Source organism: Nerophis ophidion, linkage group LG08 (assembly GCF_033978795.1).
Source record: "Nerophis ophidion isolate RoL-2023_Sa linkage group LG08, RoL_Noph_v1.0, whole genome shotgun sequence".
NCBI classification, from domain to species: domain Eukaryota; kingdom Metazoa; phylum Chordata; class Actinopteri; order Syngnathiformes; family Syngnathidae; genus Nerophis; species Nerophis ophidion.
This window is the reverse complement of record NC_084618.1, coordinates 66,195,904-66,210,720: the sequence shown is the minus strand read 5'-3', so window position 1 is coordinate 66,210,720 and position 14,817 is coordinate 66,195,904. Positions and strand designations below refer to the sequence as shown.

The following is a 14,817-nucleotide window of genomic DNA, read 5'->3' as shown; positions in this document are numbered from 1 at the left end:
TCAACATGTACGGAAATTCAAAATAGCAGCCAACATGCGTATAATGGCCACTTGTCTAAAGCGGTCACTTTCTCCTTGAGTGGTCACTATAGACAGGTTTGACTGTGTGTATGTATGTGTATATATATATATATATATATATATATATAATGTAGTAACAGACATGTTCATAACAATATGTAATATGTAAAATATTTACTTCATTTAGGTCATTTAAGCATTGACTGAACTGCTTTCCTCAGCGCATTAATTTCCGTTTCCAGCAACGAAGGTGTGTTCCTACTTCCGAAAACAAACAGGTGTGTTTTCTAATCATGGCAGACTTGGTAACAGACAACGAAGATGATTATTTTTGAACAAATGAGAATTCACAACCTTATATTTTTGAAGATGAATATTCGGAGGATGAACTACTGCTTCTAGAAGCGATCACGAAGAGAGGGTGTAATGTTTGAGCAGACGGAAGCCGAGAGAGTGAGTTCGGCGTGACTTTGACGATGTAAATGTGGAACTTGGAGACAAGCAATTTCGACATAAATGGAGTGCTTTCCCACAATAAACCGGAAAATGTGTTCACGGCCAGCCGGACCAAATCCACAACTGTCCAATTGAGTGAATCATTGTAATATTCATCCTGATACATGCAGCACATCATGCGTGTTAGTACAACTATATAAGCTATATAAGTTAAATGTGGGCTAATACTTTACAGATACTGTAGTATGATTGTTCATGTTTTTCAGTCAGTATAGATTGGTGTCCTATTGCATTGTGTTGTGCATTACAAACTCAAACGTGATTCGGGTGCTGACATAGAAGCTAGCTTATGTCTTGCTGTAGCAAGCTTTTATGTCTCAAATCAAAGCACGCCAATATGTTACTCCGCGAGAAAAAGAGTTCCTTAGTGTTTGCTCCTACAATAACAATGTCGCTCCAGCTAAGTTATTATACAGGTTACAGAATGTAAAGTAATCAATGTTGACGGTTTTTGAATGCATTTTTAAAGTGATTTAGAGGTGGAATTGAGTGTTCCCATTAGCTGCATTGCTAGCCACCTATAACATGCTAATTTTTAAATATTGGACTGCAAAAAAACCCCAAAAACTTTTGTCTTCTTGTCTCTCAAAAGGATTGTGAACCATTCATCCATTTATTTTCTACCCCTTGTCCACGGGGTGCTGGAGCCTATCGCAGCTGCAGTCAGCCGGAAGGCAGTGTACACCCTGGACAAGTCGCTACCTCATCGCAGGGCAGGATTGTAAACAATAAGCCAAATAAAATAAAAATAAAGTGAAGTTCCTTTTTAATGTGCTTGCCTCATTGTCTTTCCCCTATTCACACTTAAATATAAATCAACAAGATATTGTACTTTAAAATCAAATTTTGTCAAAATTCTCTGCATCCGTTTCGTCATGGTTTAATGTCAGGTCATAAGCAAGCATACTATCTTCTATAGACTAAGTAGTCTTTATTGAGTATGAATACTTAAAGGATTTTTAAAGTTAGTGTATCTCGTACCCCGCCTTCCGCCTGATTGTGACGCCAAAAGGGAATAAGCGGTAGAAAATGAATAGATGGATGTATCTCGTAACACCGTATAACAACGCACAACACATTTCAGGTAACCATTATTGATTAAGTTAAAGGATCATGTGCGCTCAAACTAAATCACCCTTGTTTATACTTGAATGCGATACTTTTTTCTGAATAATCGCATGACAGCCCTAATAAATAAACTCTCTGGCATGTTTTGCTAGCACCAAACCCATCAAACAAACAGAATAATTAAGATATTATTCGTATTTTATTGCGACATTACGTTGTAGAAAAAACATTGAGAAGAAACTCCAGAGTGCCATTTTAGAGCTGTGCTCTGAATGGTATGTGAGCATGCTTCATTTTCTTCTCGTAGTCCTCATCAAACTCTGCTGACTGCTCTGGCGTGAAAAAGTTCTTCCAATCACCGACTTCTCCTGTGTAGGACAAACAAACAGAAATACAACAATGTTGGACGCAGAAGCAATAGTAATTCAATTCAACTTAAACAGACAAATGAGAATCGAAGGGGAGCTGAATATTCAACACGAATGCAAATATTCCAAAGACCACTAGAGGCCACTGTTTTCCAAACATGTAGATTTCTCATAATAGGGCAGGGCTATTCAACAAAAACTATTTTTGGGAAGCTACATTTTAAGAATTTACTTCTCCCTTCACAACTACTATGCCTTAAAATGTTTCCTCCATAAAATGGCTAAAATATTCATTATTTCTGAAAAGCATAATGTGCAATTTTGTGAAAGATCCTCTTACTGACAGGAGAGCTCTGCTGTTTTTAAGAACCGACTGCCAAAAATACTTGGTAAAGACCCTGTATGTGACATTGTTCTTGTGTTTTTAGGTATCTGCTGCAAAAGTGTTCATTTCAGCCAAGTTTTAAAGGTGAGCCAGTCTGATGTCATTAACAGGACAAATTTAACCCACAGGACGCCCAGTTTGAACAGCCCTCGACTTGACTGATATTATTGAGGTTTTGAAGGACCTTTTCTCATGAAGGCAGATATGGACTGGTCAAAAACTGGTTTGGGAATGAAGCTGTAGTTGGCCATCGGGTTCTCCTTCATTTTCTCGAAAGACGTCAGCTCCACAATGCGGCTGATGACATCCTCAGAGAGGGACAGGTCCAGGTACCTCATAATGCGCTCCACTTCACGTCGAGGATTCTGGGTAAGAACAATAACAAGGCTTGGTGGCAAACTAAACAAATAACGAACATGTTTTATAATAATTAGGTTTCATTAAGTACTACCTCTTTCATGTCTTCATAGAAAAGGTAAAGGATGTTCCTCTTTTCTCGTTCCACCCAGTAACCCTTGACATGATCATACCAGGAGCCCCATGGCACTACAAAAGCAATAGGTGGGTCACTTTATGGTGATAAACCAACTTGTCAAACCATTATCAAATTTGCGTTTGAATTATGAAATGCCTTAGCCAAACTAAAATGCTAACAGTTAGCATGCATCAAGTGCCAAGTTCAATGGCTCTCAGATGTCGAGCCGAAAAATTGACTGAAAAAAGTTGACACGCTAACATTAACATGTTAGCATGTTAATGTTCGCATGTTAGCTGAAATCTGTTTAAAAAATGTGGGAGAAGTCAAGAGAAAAAAGGCCGGACATAGTATAATTGAAATGTGGGAATTCAGGAAAAAATCTGGAATTTTGGAATCGGGAAAATGGTTGGTTTGGATGTCCAGTGGTGTGTGTTGATCATGGTGGATTTGATTGAAGTTGTAAAGAAATGTGGAAATTATGTAAGTTTGAAAAATGTCCTACATTAATTGGGGGGTGTATGGCGGAACTGGAATCAGGGAAATTTGGAAAGAAAAAAAAGGTAGCCGGTGTTTTCTCATACTTGAACGGTGTAGATTGGATGAAAACAGTCGGATAAGAAGGTGGTCAAAAAGAAGAGTGCATAAGAAGAATATTTTCAACATTTACACAAGTATGAATTGTGAAAATGTATGAACTTTTCTTGTACAATACTATATATTATAGCAATATAATAAAATAAATACTGTATTTACAATAATTCCAGCAATACATACAAAACACTAGCTATGTGGACAGGAACACAATCAGAATAAAAGCCTTACCAGAATAAAAAGGCTTCATGTAAACACGTCATTTGGATCAAAATTGCATTTGTATCAAGACGGGGGGTTTATGCCAATTGTGTTTTAGATTGAAGCACATAAAAAACACTTCTTCCAAAATTTGGGTTTTAATAAGCCTTACTGCGCATGTATTTGACGTCAGCTATACTTTACTGGTGAAGTATTTCGGATTCTTGAATGGGGACAAAATTTGATAATCTGAGAAAGAAGCAATTGTACTGCTGCTGTCTCCCCCCATTCAACATGTTCATCAGTACAGTTACATACTGTTAAGTTTATTACTCTAAAACTGAGACTAGCAAAAACAAAGGTATGGTCTGGAGTCTCTTGTGTCGATGTAACAATAAAAGAAAGAATCCAGTTAGCTGTTTTATTTACGACTTTGCAGCTACCCCAAGTGCCTCAGGCACGTAACATGAAGACGCGGTCTGATGACGCCACGTCCGCGACTTCAGAAACTACAGCAACTCGTACTTATCACAACGTCGAGGGCAGAGAGCAGTTCTATTTCAAAAAGAGAGGTAAAACAAAAGTAGGGAACAGAAGGAAAATTATAAATAAATAAAGTGACAACATCGAACAAGCAGAAATGCACAGAGCCATGTTTGTTCATAACAAAAGTAATTTTTTCTGCTTCTTCCACTTCAGTTTGCGGTATGTGTTGCGTATGTCAAAAATAAAGTATTCAGATCTAAGGTGTGATGCATGAAAATGCACATCCTAATCTGTTCATTTTTTTCAAGGTCCATATACACAGTATCCGAATTCAGATCGGATTAAATATGTTTTGTATGGATTAACCTCCAAAATTTTAGCCATGTCAGTATTGCTCAGCAAAAACCAGTGTGTCAGATGTCTTTAACGGGTGAATAGTTTTACTTTATTGTAGTTTTTATTACAAACATCTTTGTATATTTACATGACAATTAAGAATATTCAAACCTTTACAAGTTTTTATGATGGCAGCAGTTCATGTCAATATATTGTTTTGTATTGCAGTTTACATACCCTCTCCACGCATGAACTTGTGGACGTATCCCTCCCACGGTCCGGGATCAGGCTGGGTCAGATTCATCTGATCAAAGTGGAAGTAGCTCACTAGATTGTCCTTAGCATTGCGAGCCACGTAGATCACCTTCACACACCACAATAGAAAAAATGAAGGTTTATTGCTAATTATTGTCTGTTTTAAAGGGGAACTGCACTTTTTTATTTATGTTACTATTTTTTTTGCCTATCATTCACATCCCTATGGAAGAGAAGAACCAATGTTTTAATTTTTTATCCATTCTAAATCGTTAAATATGGCAAGTACGAGGTGGCTGACAATACAGCTAATGAGGTTGCACTATTCTGCTCATAAAGCCCTCTAAAAAATATCCCAAAACTGCCAACAATATTCCATTTACATTTCGTGAGCTGAACATATTAATGAAGTATTAGCGATATTGTTAATAAAAGCGCTAACGTTAGGGACCTACATTCAGCACAGCATTGATAACAGAGATCTGCTGGTATATTGACATTGAGCTGCTGCTGCTGCTGATGTTGTTGTTGCTGTTGCATCACCTCTGAGTTGTTGAAAGTTGATTCTAGATTGTAAATCATGTCTCTAACCTGGATAGTAGAACGTTTTGCCATTAACCGAGAAGTTGGTAAAATTTAACATTCAACTTATACCCAGAGATGACTAGAAAGATACAAGACTCGCATGAGGAATTTGTTTAATTCTTAATTTAAAAGGAAATATATGAATGTTCCATTATTCAGCAATTGTCATTCACAAATAAAAAAAACACCAGCAGAAATTGAGAAAACAGCAGGAAACACAATGAGAAAAAGCCAAAATGTTGGCATCTGGCTATATATATATATATATATATATATATATATATATATATATATATATATATATATATATATATATATATATACGTATATATATATACGTATATATATATATATATATATATATATATATATATATATATATATATATATATATATATATATATATATATATATATATATATATATATATATATAAACCCCAGCCGAGTCATACCAAAGATTATACAAATGGGACCCATTACCTCCCTGCTTGGCACTCGGCTTTAAGGGGTTGGAATTGGGGGTTAAATCAACAAAAATGATTCCCGGGTACGGCACCGCTGTTGCTCACTGCTCCCCTCACCTCCCAAGGAGTGATCAAGGGTGATGGGTCAAATGCAGAGGAAAATTTTCACCACGCCTAGTGTGTGTGTGACAATCATTGGTACTTTAACTTTTAACATCTGCGGTCCATAATATCATCAAAAGGTTCGGAGAATCTGGAGAAATCAGTCCACGTAAGCGGCTTGGCCGGAAATTAACATTGAATGACCGTGACCTTCGATCCCTCAGACGGCACTGTGTCAAAAACTGACATCAATCCCTAAAGGATATCACCACATGGGCTCAGGAACACTTCAGAAAACCACTGTCACTAAATACAGTTTGTCGTTACATCTGTAAGTGCAAGTTAAAGCTCTACTATGCAATGCGAAAGCCATTTATCAACCACATCCAGAAACGCCGCCGGCTTCTCTAGGCCCGAGATCATCTAAGGTGGACTGATGCAAAGTGGAAAAGTGTTCTGTGGTCTGACGAGTCCATATTTCAAAGTGTTTTTGGAAATATTCGACATCGTGTCATCCGGACCAAATGGGAAGCAAACCATCCAGACTGTTATCGACGCAAAGTTCAAAAGCCAGCATCTTTGATGGTATGGGGGTGCATTAGTGGCCAAGGTATGGGTAACTTACACATCTGTGAAGGCACCATTAATGCTGAAAGGTACATACAGGTTTTGGAACAACATATGCTGCCATCTAAGCGCCGTCCTTTTTATGGACGCCCCTGCTTATTTCAGCAAGACAATGCCAAGCCACTTTGGGCAGGTGTTACAACAGCGTGGCTTCGTGAAAAAAGAGTGCGGATACTTTCCTGGCCCGCCTTCAGTCCAGATCTGTCTCCCATCGAAAATGTGTGGCTCATTGTCAAGCGTAAAATACGACAGCGGAGACCCCGGACTGTTGAACGACTGAAGCTCTACATAAAACAAGAATGGGAAAGAATTCCACTTTCAAAGCTTCAACAATTAGTTTCCTCAATTCCTAAACGTTTATTGAGTGTTGTTAAAAGAAAAGGTGATGTAACACAGTGGTGAACATGCCCTTTCCCAACTACTTTGGCACGTGTTGCAGCCATGAAATTCTAAGTTAATTATTATTTGCAAAAAAAAATTTAGTTTATAAGTTTGAACATCAAATATCTTGTCTTTGTAGTGCAGTCAACTGAATATGGGTTGAAAAGGATTTGCAAATCATTGTATTCCATTTATATTTACATCTAACACAATTTCCCAACTCATATGGAAACGGGGTTTGTATATATATACATACATATATATATATATATATATATATATATATATATATATATATATATATATATATATATATACACATGTATACATACACAGGGGTAAATGTTGCTTTGGGTTTTTGGCTGAGACCATAGATCTTTGGCTCAAATGTTGGTGACCACTGCTGTACTGTATGTATTTTATTATGTTCATAGTGTGTAAATTTTGTTTAGCACTTAACAATACTGCTATACGATGTATAGAGCTTCATTAAAGCTGGATCTTATTAGCACACATGTAAAACTTGTTGTTCATCCTCCTTATATTCAGGCTCAAAAATAAAAGATTCTGAATCTTCATTCGTCCCAAAGTAGTTGTTATTGATTCTCGTGAAGTCTGCGGGATTAGTGATAATGTTGTTTTTTTTAAAGGAAAAGCGAATGAGGAGTCTGAAATCATCATATGCTTAAAATGAACAAAATACGTAAACATTAAATGTTATTATGATTGTGCCAGTTACCACATTGTATATATACATACATCGTATATATAAAACAATGATGGAAGCTTTTGGAGATTTTAGAGCGATTTATAGGAGAATAGCGCTCCCATTCGCTCCATTGTTTGCTGACTTTTGCTAGTATTCACAATTTAAAATGCATTAAAAAAATTTAAACATGTGTGCTTGTCTTTCATAAGAATTGTGAATGGCACACAAAATGTGCAGTTCGCCTTTAAAAAAAGCTTTCAGGTCCAATAAACCTACTTTGCACTTGTTTTCCCAAAACCCGATGGGAACCAGCTGAAATGGTAAATGCGTCTTAATAATCCTTGGTGGGTCCATCTTATTCAGGAGTTCAAGACCTGGGGAATAAATTCACACACGTTTTACAAAAGGTAGTGCATAAACGATATCTGACTACCTCCCTATGACCTAACAGTACTGACTAACAAAATGGTATAAATATTCATTATATTAAAAATTATAGTACATCATAATGTTGTTTTTATTTAACTTTTACAAACATTATTTTGATGGATGAATGGATTTTGGTAATCATGATACCTGCGTTCACCTGTTTTACCGGCTTTAAAATTGTAAATCTTTTTTTTTTTAATTAATGGTACACCAAATAAAGTGGTTTGATGGCACTATCTGCTGGGGAAAAAACAGTACTGCAGTTACAAATCTAGCAGGGGCGCGGTTTCTCACCAATCCATGGAGGGTGACAAAAATGGGACAAAACTAAAATAAATAAATCATATTTACATTATTTACTTAAAGGTATCATTTATTTATTTAATGCAGAATTATTTATTTTACAATTAGATTTATTTATTTAATTATTTATTGATCTCATTATTTCATGGTTTCCATATTTCATTATTCAATGATTTATTTAATAATTTCACAATTAAATGAATATTTCATTATCTATTTAATTATTTCATGATGGATTTAATTATTTCATGATTTAACAATTTAATTATTTCATGATTTGATTATTTCACAGTTTAATTAATTAGGTCATGAGACTTAGCAAAGATATTCAAAGAAGCCATTATTTTAATATACTTGAATTATTTAGAATTATATTATACCAACCTTTGGAAAAAATATGCTACTACACATTGATACCATACCAGCCCCGTGATTTCACTTCAAAACTTGGGGGACCAACATTTTAACCTTGCTTGCAAACAAAAAACAGTGGGGCCAAACTTGTGATTTACATAACTGAGGCACCACTTTAAGTCCTCTCCTTTTTGGCAGTTATACATTTTTCCTGGAATGTAATTTGTGTGTTTGTATGTTTTGCTGTAGTTTATTTACTTCAGATGCAGTCCGTTTTCATCTGTTCAACCTCTTTAGTTCTACTAGTAGTGTTCTCTAGTGTTCAAGGTTTCATTTTATGTCCTCTCTTTTTCATCATTTGAGCTATTCAACTGCTACTGCTGGCCCATGAGTTTAGTTAATAATAAAAAAAAACTTGGGAGAGGCTCACATTTTTGCAGCACTTGAGTGCTGTCAAATAAATGATATTTGACTGGCTATTTTTGAAGAATGTCCTTAATAATAGAAGAGCGCTCCTGTAACTCTGGCAAAATGAATAAACCAAAATCAAATATCCACCGTAGAGGACGCTTGTTCTCCGGCATATACAGATTAAGACTAATGGTGAAGGGGCAAGTCCACTCCCCCACCCCTGCTCCTCATCTTTCTGGAAATATTCCCCCCAAGACATTTTAGTTGATCATCCCTGGTTTGGAGTATCAAAAGTACCCGTTTTTCAAACTTTTAATGGGTGCACCTATTATTCGGGAGTTGATCAAATAAAGCACTGTATTCAATTTACCTCTTTGCAGGATTATACTAATGTCCCCAAATGTAATCAATTGTTCCCAATAGTTGGAATTGGGGGTTAAATCACCAAAAATTATTCCCGGGCGCGGCCACCGCTGCTGCCCATTGCTCCCCTCACCTCCCAGGGGGTGATTAAGGGTGATGGGTCAAATGCAGAGAATAATTTCGCCACACCTAGTGTGTGTGTAACAATTATGGTACTTTAATGTTTCAATTCTAAACTAACAAACTAACTCTGCGATGAGGTGGCAACTTGTCCAGGGTGTAGCCCACCTTGCGCTCGATTGTAGCTGAGATAGGCACCAGCGCCCCCTGCCACCCCAAAGGGAATAAGCGGTAGAAAATGGATGGATGGATAAAAAACTAACTGACAAACCAATGGCAACGATTACAAATGACCTACATTAGATACATAGTTGAATTAGTGCCTCTCTGATAGTCTCCATTGTATTTATTATTTTTGCAATATTTGCAAATGAGGACTTTTTTCATTATATTGGGCATTTTTTTTATGATCAAATGCACCTGAAGGGATGGGCGGCGGCGAGCAAATCTCCAGGAAAGGACTGCGGACAGCTATGGGGGCTCTCTTACAGAGCTCAGCATCTCCATTGTGAAGGAGCAGATCCACTATCTCCTGGGTCCATGTCGTACCTCGTCACCGCAACAGAACACAGTAAATGACGTAAGTCCTCTTTGAATGACAAAAAATAATCAAAGTCAAACAAAACTTGGAGTTCAAATTTATGCAAGATGTCCTCAAATCGTCTTCAGTCAGTAAGCTTCAAAAGGATGGACAAGTTCATGTGTGTTTGTTTGGGCTTTTACCCAGCAAGTTACACCGTTCCAAAACACCACCACCGTTCTTAAACCCCATAAGTTAACTTGACTTGAAATTTCTCTCACAGCTCGATGCGCGCTAGAAAACACCTTACAGTATTTTTTTTACAATTCGATCCTGTAACCCAAATTTACTGTAACATTACATCAAATGTACAAACGCTGTTTCCATATGAGTTGGGAAAATGTTTAAGACGTAAATATAAACGGAATACAATGATTTGCAAATCCTTTTCAACCCATATTCAGTTGAATGCACTACAAAGACAAGATATTTCATGTTCAAACTCATACACTTTATTTTTTTTTGCAAATAATAATTAACTTAAAATTTCATGGCTGCAACACATGCCAAAGTATTTGGGAATCAGCATGTTCACCTCTGTGTTACATCACCTTTTCTTTTAACAACACTCAATAAACGTTTGGGAACTGAAGAAACTAATTGTTGAAGCTTTGAAAGTGGAATTCTTCCCCATTCTTGTTTTATGTAGAGCTTCAGTCGTTCAACAGTCCGGGGTCTCCGCTGTCGTATTTTACGCTTCATAATGCGCCACACATTTTCGATGGGAGACAGGTCTGGACTGCAGGCAGGCCAGGAAAGTATCCGCGCTCTTTTACTACGAAACCAAACTGTTGTTACACGTGGCTTGGCATTGTCTTGCTGAAATAAGCAGGGGCGTCCATGATAACGTTGCTTGGATGGCAACATATGTTGCTCCAAAACCTGTATGTACCATTCAGCATTAATGGTGCTTTCATAGATGTGTAAGTAACCAAGTTAAAGACTATAAAAATGGGACGCATTACCTCCCTGCTTGGCACTCAGGTTTAAGGGGTTGGAATTGGGGGTTAAATCACCATAAATGATTCCTGGGCGCGGCACCGCTGCTGCCCACTGCTCCCCTCACCTCCCAAGGAGTGATCAAGGGTGATGGGTCAAATGCAGAGGGAAAATTTCACCACGCCTAATGTGTGTGTGACAATCATTGGTACTTTAACTTTTAACATCTGCGGTCCATAATATCATCAAAAGGTTCGGAGAATCTGGAGAAATCAGTCCACGTAAGCAGCATGGCCGGAAATTAACATTGAATGACCGTGACCTTCGATCTCTCAGATGGCACTGTGTCAAAAACTGACATCAATCCTTAAAGGATATCACCACATGGGTTTAGGAACACTTCAGAAAACCACTGTCACTAAATACAGTTTGTCGTTACATCTGTAAGTGCAAGTTAAAGCTCTACTATGCAATGCGAAAGCCATTTATCAACATCCAAAGTGGAAAAGTGTTCTGTGGTCTGACGAGTCCATATATCAAATTGTTTTTGGAAATATTCGACATCGTGTCTTCCGGACCAAATGGGAAGCAAACCATCCAGACTGTTATTGACACAAAGTTCAAAAGCCAGCATCTTTGATGGTATGGGGGTGCATTAGTGGCCAAGGCATGGGTAACTTACACATCTGTGAAGGCACCATTAATGCTGAAAGGTACATACAGGTTTTGGAACAACATGTGCTGCCATCTAAGCGCCGTCCTTATTTCAGCAAGACAATGCCAAGCCACTTTGAGCAGGTGTTACAACAGCGTGGCTTCGTAAAAAAAGAGTGCGGGTACTTTCCTGGCCCGCCTGCAGTCCAGATCTGTCTCCCATCGAAAATGTGTGGTTCATTATAAAGCGTAAAATAGACAGCGGAGAAGATAGAAATATTTTGCGCCCTCCGCCCACTCTCCACCGTGACTATACTGTAGTTTGTCTAAAAAATTATTATAAATATACCTCTGCATAACATTGTTAGCTTATTAACCCTAAAGGAAACAACACACGTCTTTCCTCATATTCCACCGTGGTTACAGTGAAGCCAAGTGCTACATACGCTTCATCATAATCTGGTACAGTTCCCCGAGGTCACACGCGCCCACCCTGGCATTGCACTCAGGGACAAATGAATCCACCATCAAATGTATATTACCTGCTTTAGGGTAGGTGGCGATGAGAAGGTCTGAAGAATCGGGACAGAAATCCCAGATGGCGTCAAAGTTGTTAGCGATGTGGTTCATGAGGGGAATCCCTTTTACTGGGATGAGGGGGAAGCGAGTAATGGAGCTGCTCGCCTTCTTGATGGCATTACTGTAGGACATCTGTTGGTCCTCTGACATGGCTGAAGTCGGAATGTTTTGCGTAGTCACTCAAAATAAGAATCAAATGAGACTGCTAGAGCACATCTGAAGTCTGAAGTCTTCTTTCTGTCCGTCAAATGTTTGCCGGCAGCTTCACTTATACTTTGTAGTGTCTGTCCTGTGTTACGTCTTCAACAACTTTTTGTCCGTGTCGCTGTTTTATAATCCGCTTCTCAGATCCAATGACATCTGGTCTTTGCTTTGCTGAGCTCCTGGAGGATTGGTTTACAGCCTTTCTTGTCAAGTGAGTCCAAAAACTCTCAGCGTTCCAACCCAACACCACTAAACAAAATCAAGAGAAGTCTTTAAACCTCTTTGTTTTTCTGTGAACTCAAGTTATTCTCAGCTTTGAATGACTGAAACTTTCACTGGCAGACTAAAGTAACCTTACATAACATGCATGAGTCAAACGCTCACATGACACTATCCCCTCTTTCCTGTGTAACTTGAGGAAAGGACGAGGTGTGTCCTGTGTGAACCCCAAGCCAAAAACAACAATGTTCCCAGGCTGGACTTTATAGTTGTATGATTTTGAGTGGATTGATATTATGGATTTAAACCTGGACACCTAAAAAAAGTATTTAAAAGTACACATTCTACAACTTCTTTATGGTGTGTTTTCTAACAGAGAGTGTGTGCTTTTCTGCTACCTTTGGACCGAGACTGATAAAGTGAGGAAAATACATTACCAAATAAAGCATTTTGCACAGGGTACTAGTAACGCATTGTATGCTCATGTGTTTGCCAGTGCATGCAGAAAGTTATGTTGCGAGCCTGCAGCAACTATTTAGAAATAACATTCCTCAATATCCTGGGTTGAAACAATATTATGAATGACAACAAAGCTCCAAAATACTTGGCAACAGAGCACCCAGCTGTATTATGACTGGGTATTGTGTCTCAATGCGAGTGTTCAAACTTTGCTTTTAAAATCAGATCACATTAGATTCTAATCCCCAATATGCAGTACAATTACTACGGAATGCCGAATGTAAAAGTTTAGTCACACTTTTCTGGCAGATATGTTTCTCAGATTTAACTCACTTTTCTCAGATTTAGCTAATTTTTGCAGAGCCCCGAAAGGGAAATGGGAAAAATATTTTTAGATATGTTTCTTGTGCGCATGAGTAAGCATTAGATATGTGTGCAGGGTTTGAGGTCCGTGTGAAAATGCCAGTTCAGGAGTTAATTTGGCTGTATTTCAACTAGGACTTTCCCCCGTGTCCATTTAGGGGTCAAAGTGTGAATGCCTGCCAAAAATGTATTTCCTGTCGCGTGTATAAAAAACGTGTGTAAATATCAAAATATTACGTTGAATCACTTTTTGTCAGGCAATATTACAATTAATGACACTTTTACAGAAATGAATACAGCCAAACACTTTATACATTCGTATTATGTACAGGGAGAAATAACAGCTACAATTACCGTATTTCCATGAATTGCCGATGGGGCGCTAATTAATTTAAAACCTCTTCTCACTCCTGCGCTTACCAAAGGCATGCGGTAAAAAGAAGCATGCGCTAATTATTTTAAAACCTCTTCTCACTCCGGCACTTACCAAAGGTATGCAGTAAAAATTTGAGTGTGATTTAAGCGGGGCCTTAAATCCTACTGAATAGCTCTTAATCTTCTTCCCTTTATGCGATTTCAAATTACCGGTATTGAAATAAGCCTTCTCCATTTTGAAAATGATGACAGGGGAAGTGTCACTCGTGACGTCACAAGTTTGACCAGGCGGTAATACTAAGCATGCGCTGATTATTTTGGGAAGCGAGTTTGACCCGGCAGTAATTCAAGGCAGGCGCATACTATATGCCCTGCGGCGATTCAAGGAAATACGGTATGTGTATCTTCCAAACACGAAAGAGGTTTTATCACATCATGTGATAAAACCTCAAAACTTAACTACAGTCCACGTGTTTTTTTTTTATTTTGACAAATTTTATTTTGATTTAATTTCATGGTACAGCGGTATGTTTTTATTTTTTTTACCGGAAGTGGTTACAGCAACTTCCTTAGCAACACAAATCCCTAGCAACTGCATATGTATAGCGTGTTTAGCAAGCCCCTGCTAGCTACTCAAGCTTTACTTCATTGTGACGGTAAATTACTGATGAGTTATCAATACCACAGAAAAGGCAAACTGTCCTTTTCCGGTCACAATAAAGTCTTGAATAATATCAAACACTAAGCATTAAAATAACCACAAAGATAAAGTGTTTGTCTTACAGCTAGTAATCCACTGTGGACAGACCAAGCCAAACATGCGGGTACAGCAAGCACTACGCGCCCCCGCGACAGGAAATACATTTTTGGCAGGCATTCATATTTTGGCA

The 14,817-nt window shown here is 37.9% G+C and overlaps 2 protein-coding genes across 2 annotated transcripts in view; one reads left to right on the top strand and one right to left on the bottom strand.

The window, feature by feature from the left end:
- Window positions 1–1,785: 1,785 nt before the first annotated feature.
- LOC133558235 (sulfotransferase 1C1-like) lies at window positions 1,786–12,915 on the bottom strand. The gene is made up of 7 exons (XM_061909462.1): window positions 12,271–12,915; window positions 9,976–10,104; window positions 7,852–7,949; window positions 4,688–4,814; window positions 2,810–2,904; window positions 2,543–2,723; window positions 1,786–1,973 (listed from the first exon to the last, which is right to left on the bottom strand). Exons 1-7 carry the CDS (start codon window positions 12,455–12,457, stop codon window positions 1,861–1,863), a joined length of 930 nt encoding a protein of 309 aa, XP_061765446.1. The 5' UTR covers window positions 12,458–12,915; the 3' UTR covers window positions 1,786–1,860.
- Window positions 2,877–14,817, top strand: part of LOC133558234 (tectonic-3-like) — a 31,136-nt gene continuing 19,195 nt past the window's right edge. Inside the window, exon 1 of the mRNA XM_061909461.1 lies at window positions 2,877–2,919. Within this exon, the coding sequence (XP_061765445.1) occupies window positions 2,879–2,919 (41 nt within the window). The 5' untranslated portion in view covers window positions 2,877–2,878. The remainder of the gene's footprint in view (window positions 2,920–14,817) is intronic.

Coding starts and splice junctions, on each gene's coding strand:
- LOC133558235 (XM_061909462.1), bottom strand. CDS start 12,457: ATGTCAGAGGACCAACAGATGTCCTACAGTAATGCCATCAAGAAGGCG. Junction 4,815..7,851: donor TTTGGGAAAACAAGTGCAAA/GTAGGTTTATTG, acceptor TGGTGTGTGAAG/GTGATCTACGTGGCTCGCAA. Junction 2,905..4,687: donor CAAGTTCATGCGTGGAGAGG/GTATGTAAACTG, acceptor TTGCTTTTGTAG/TGCCATGGGGCTCCTGGTAT.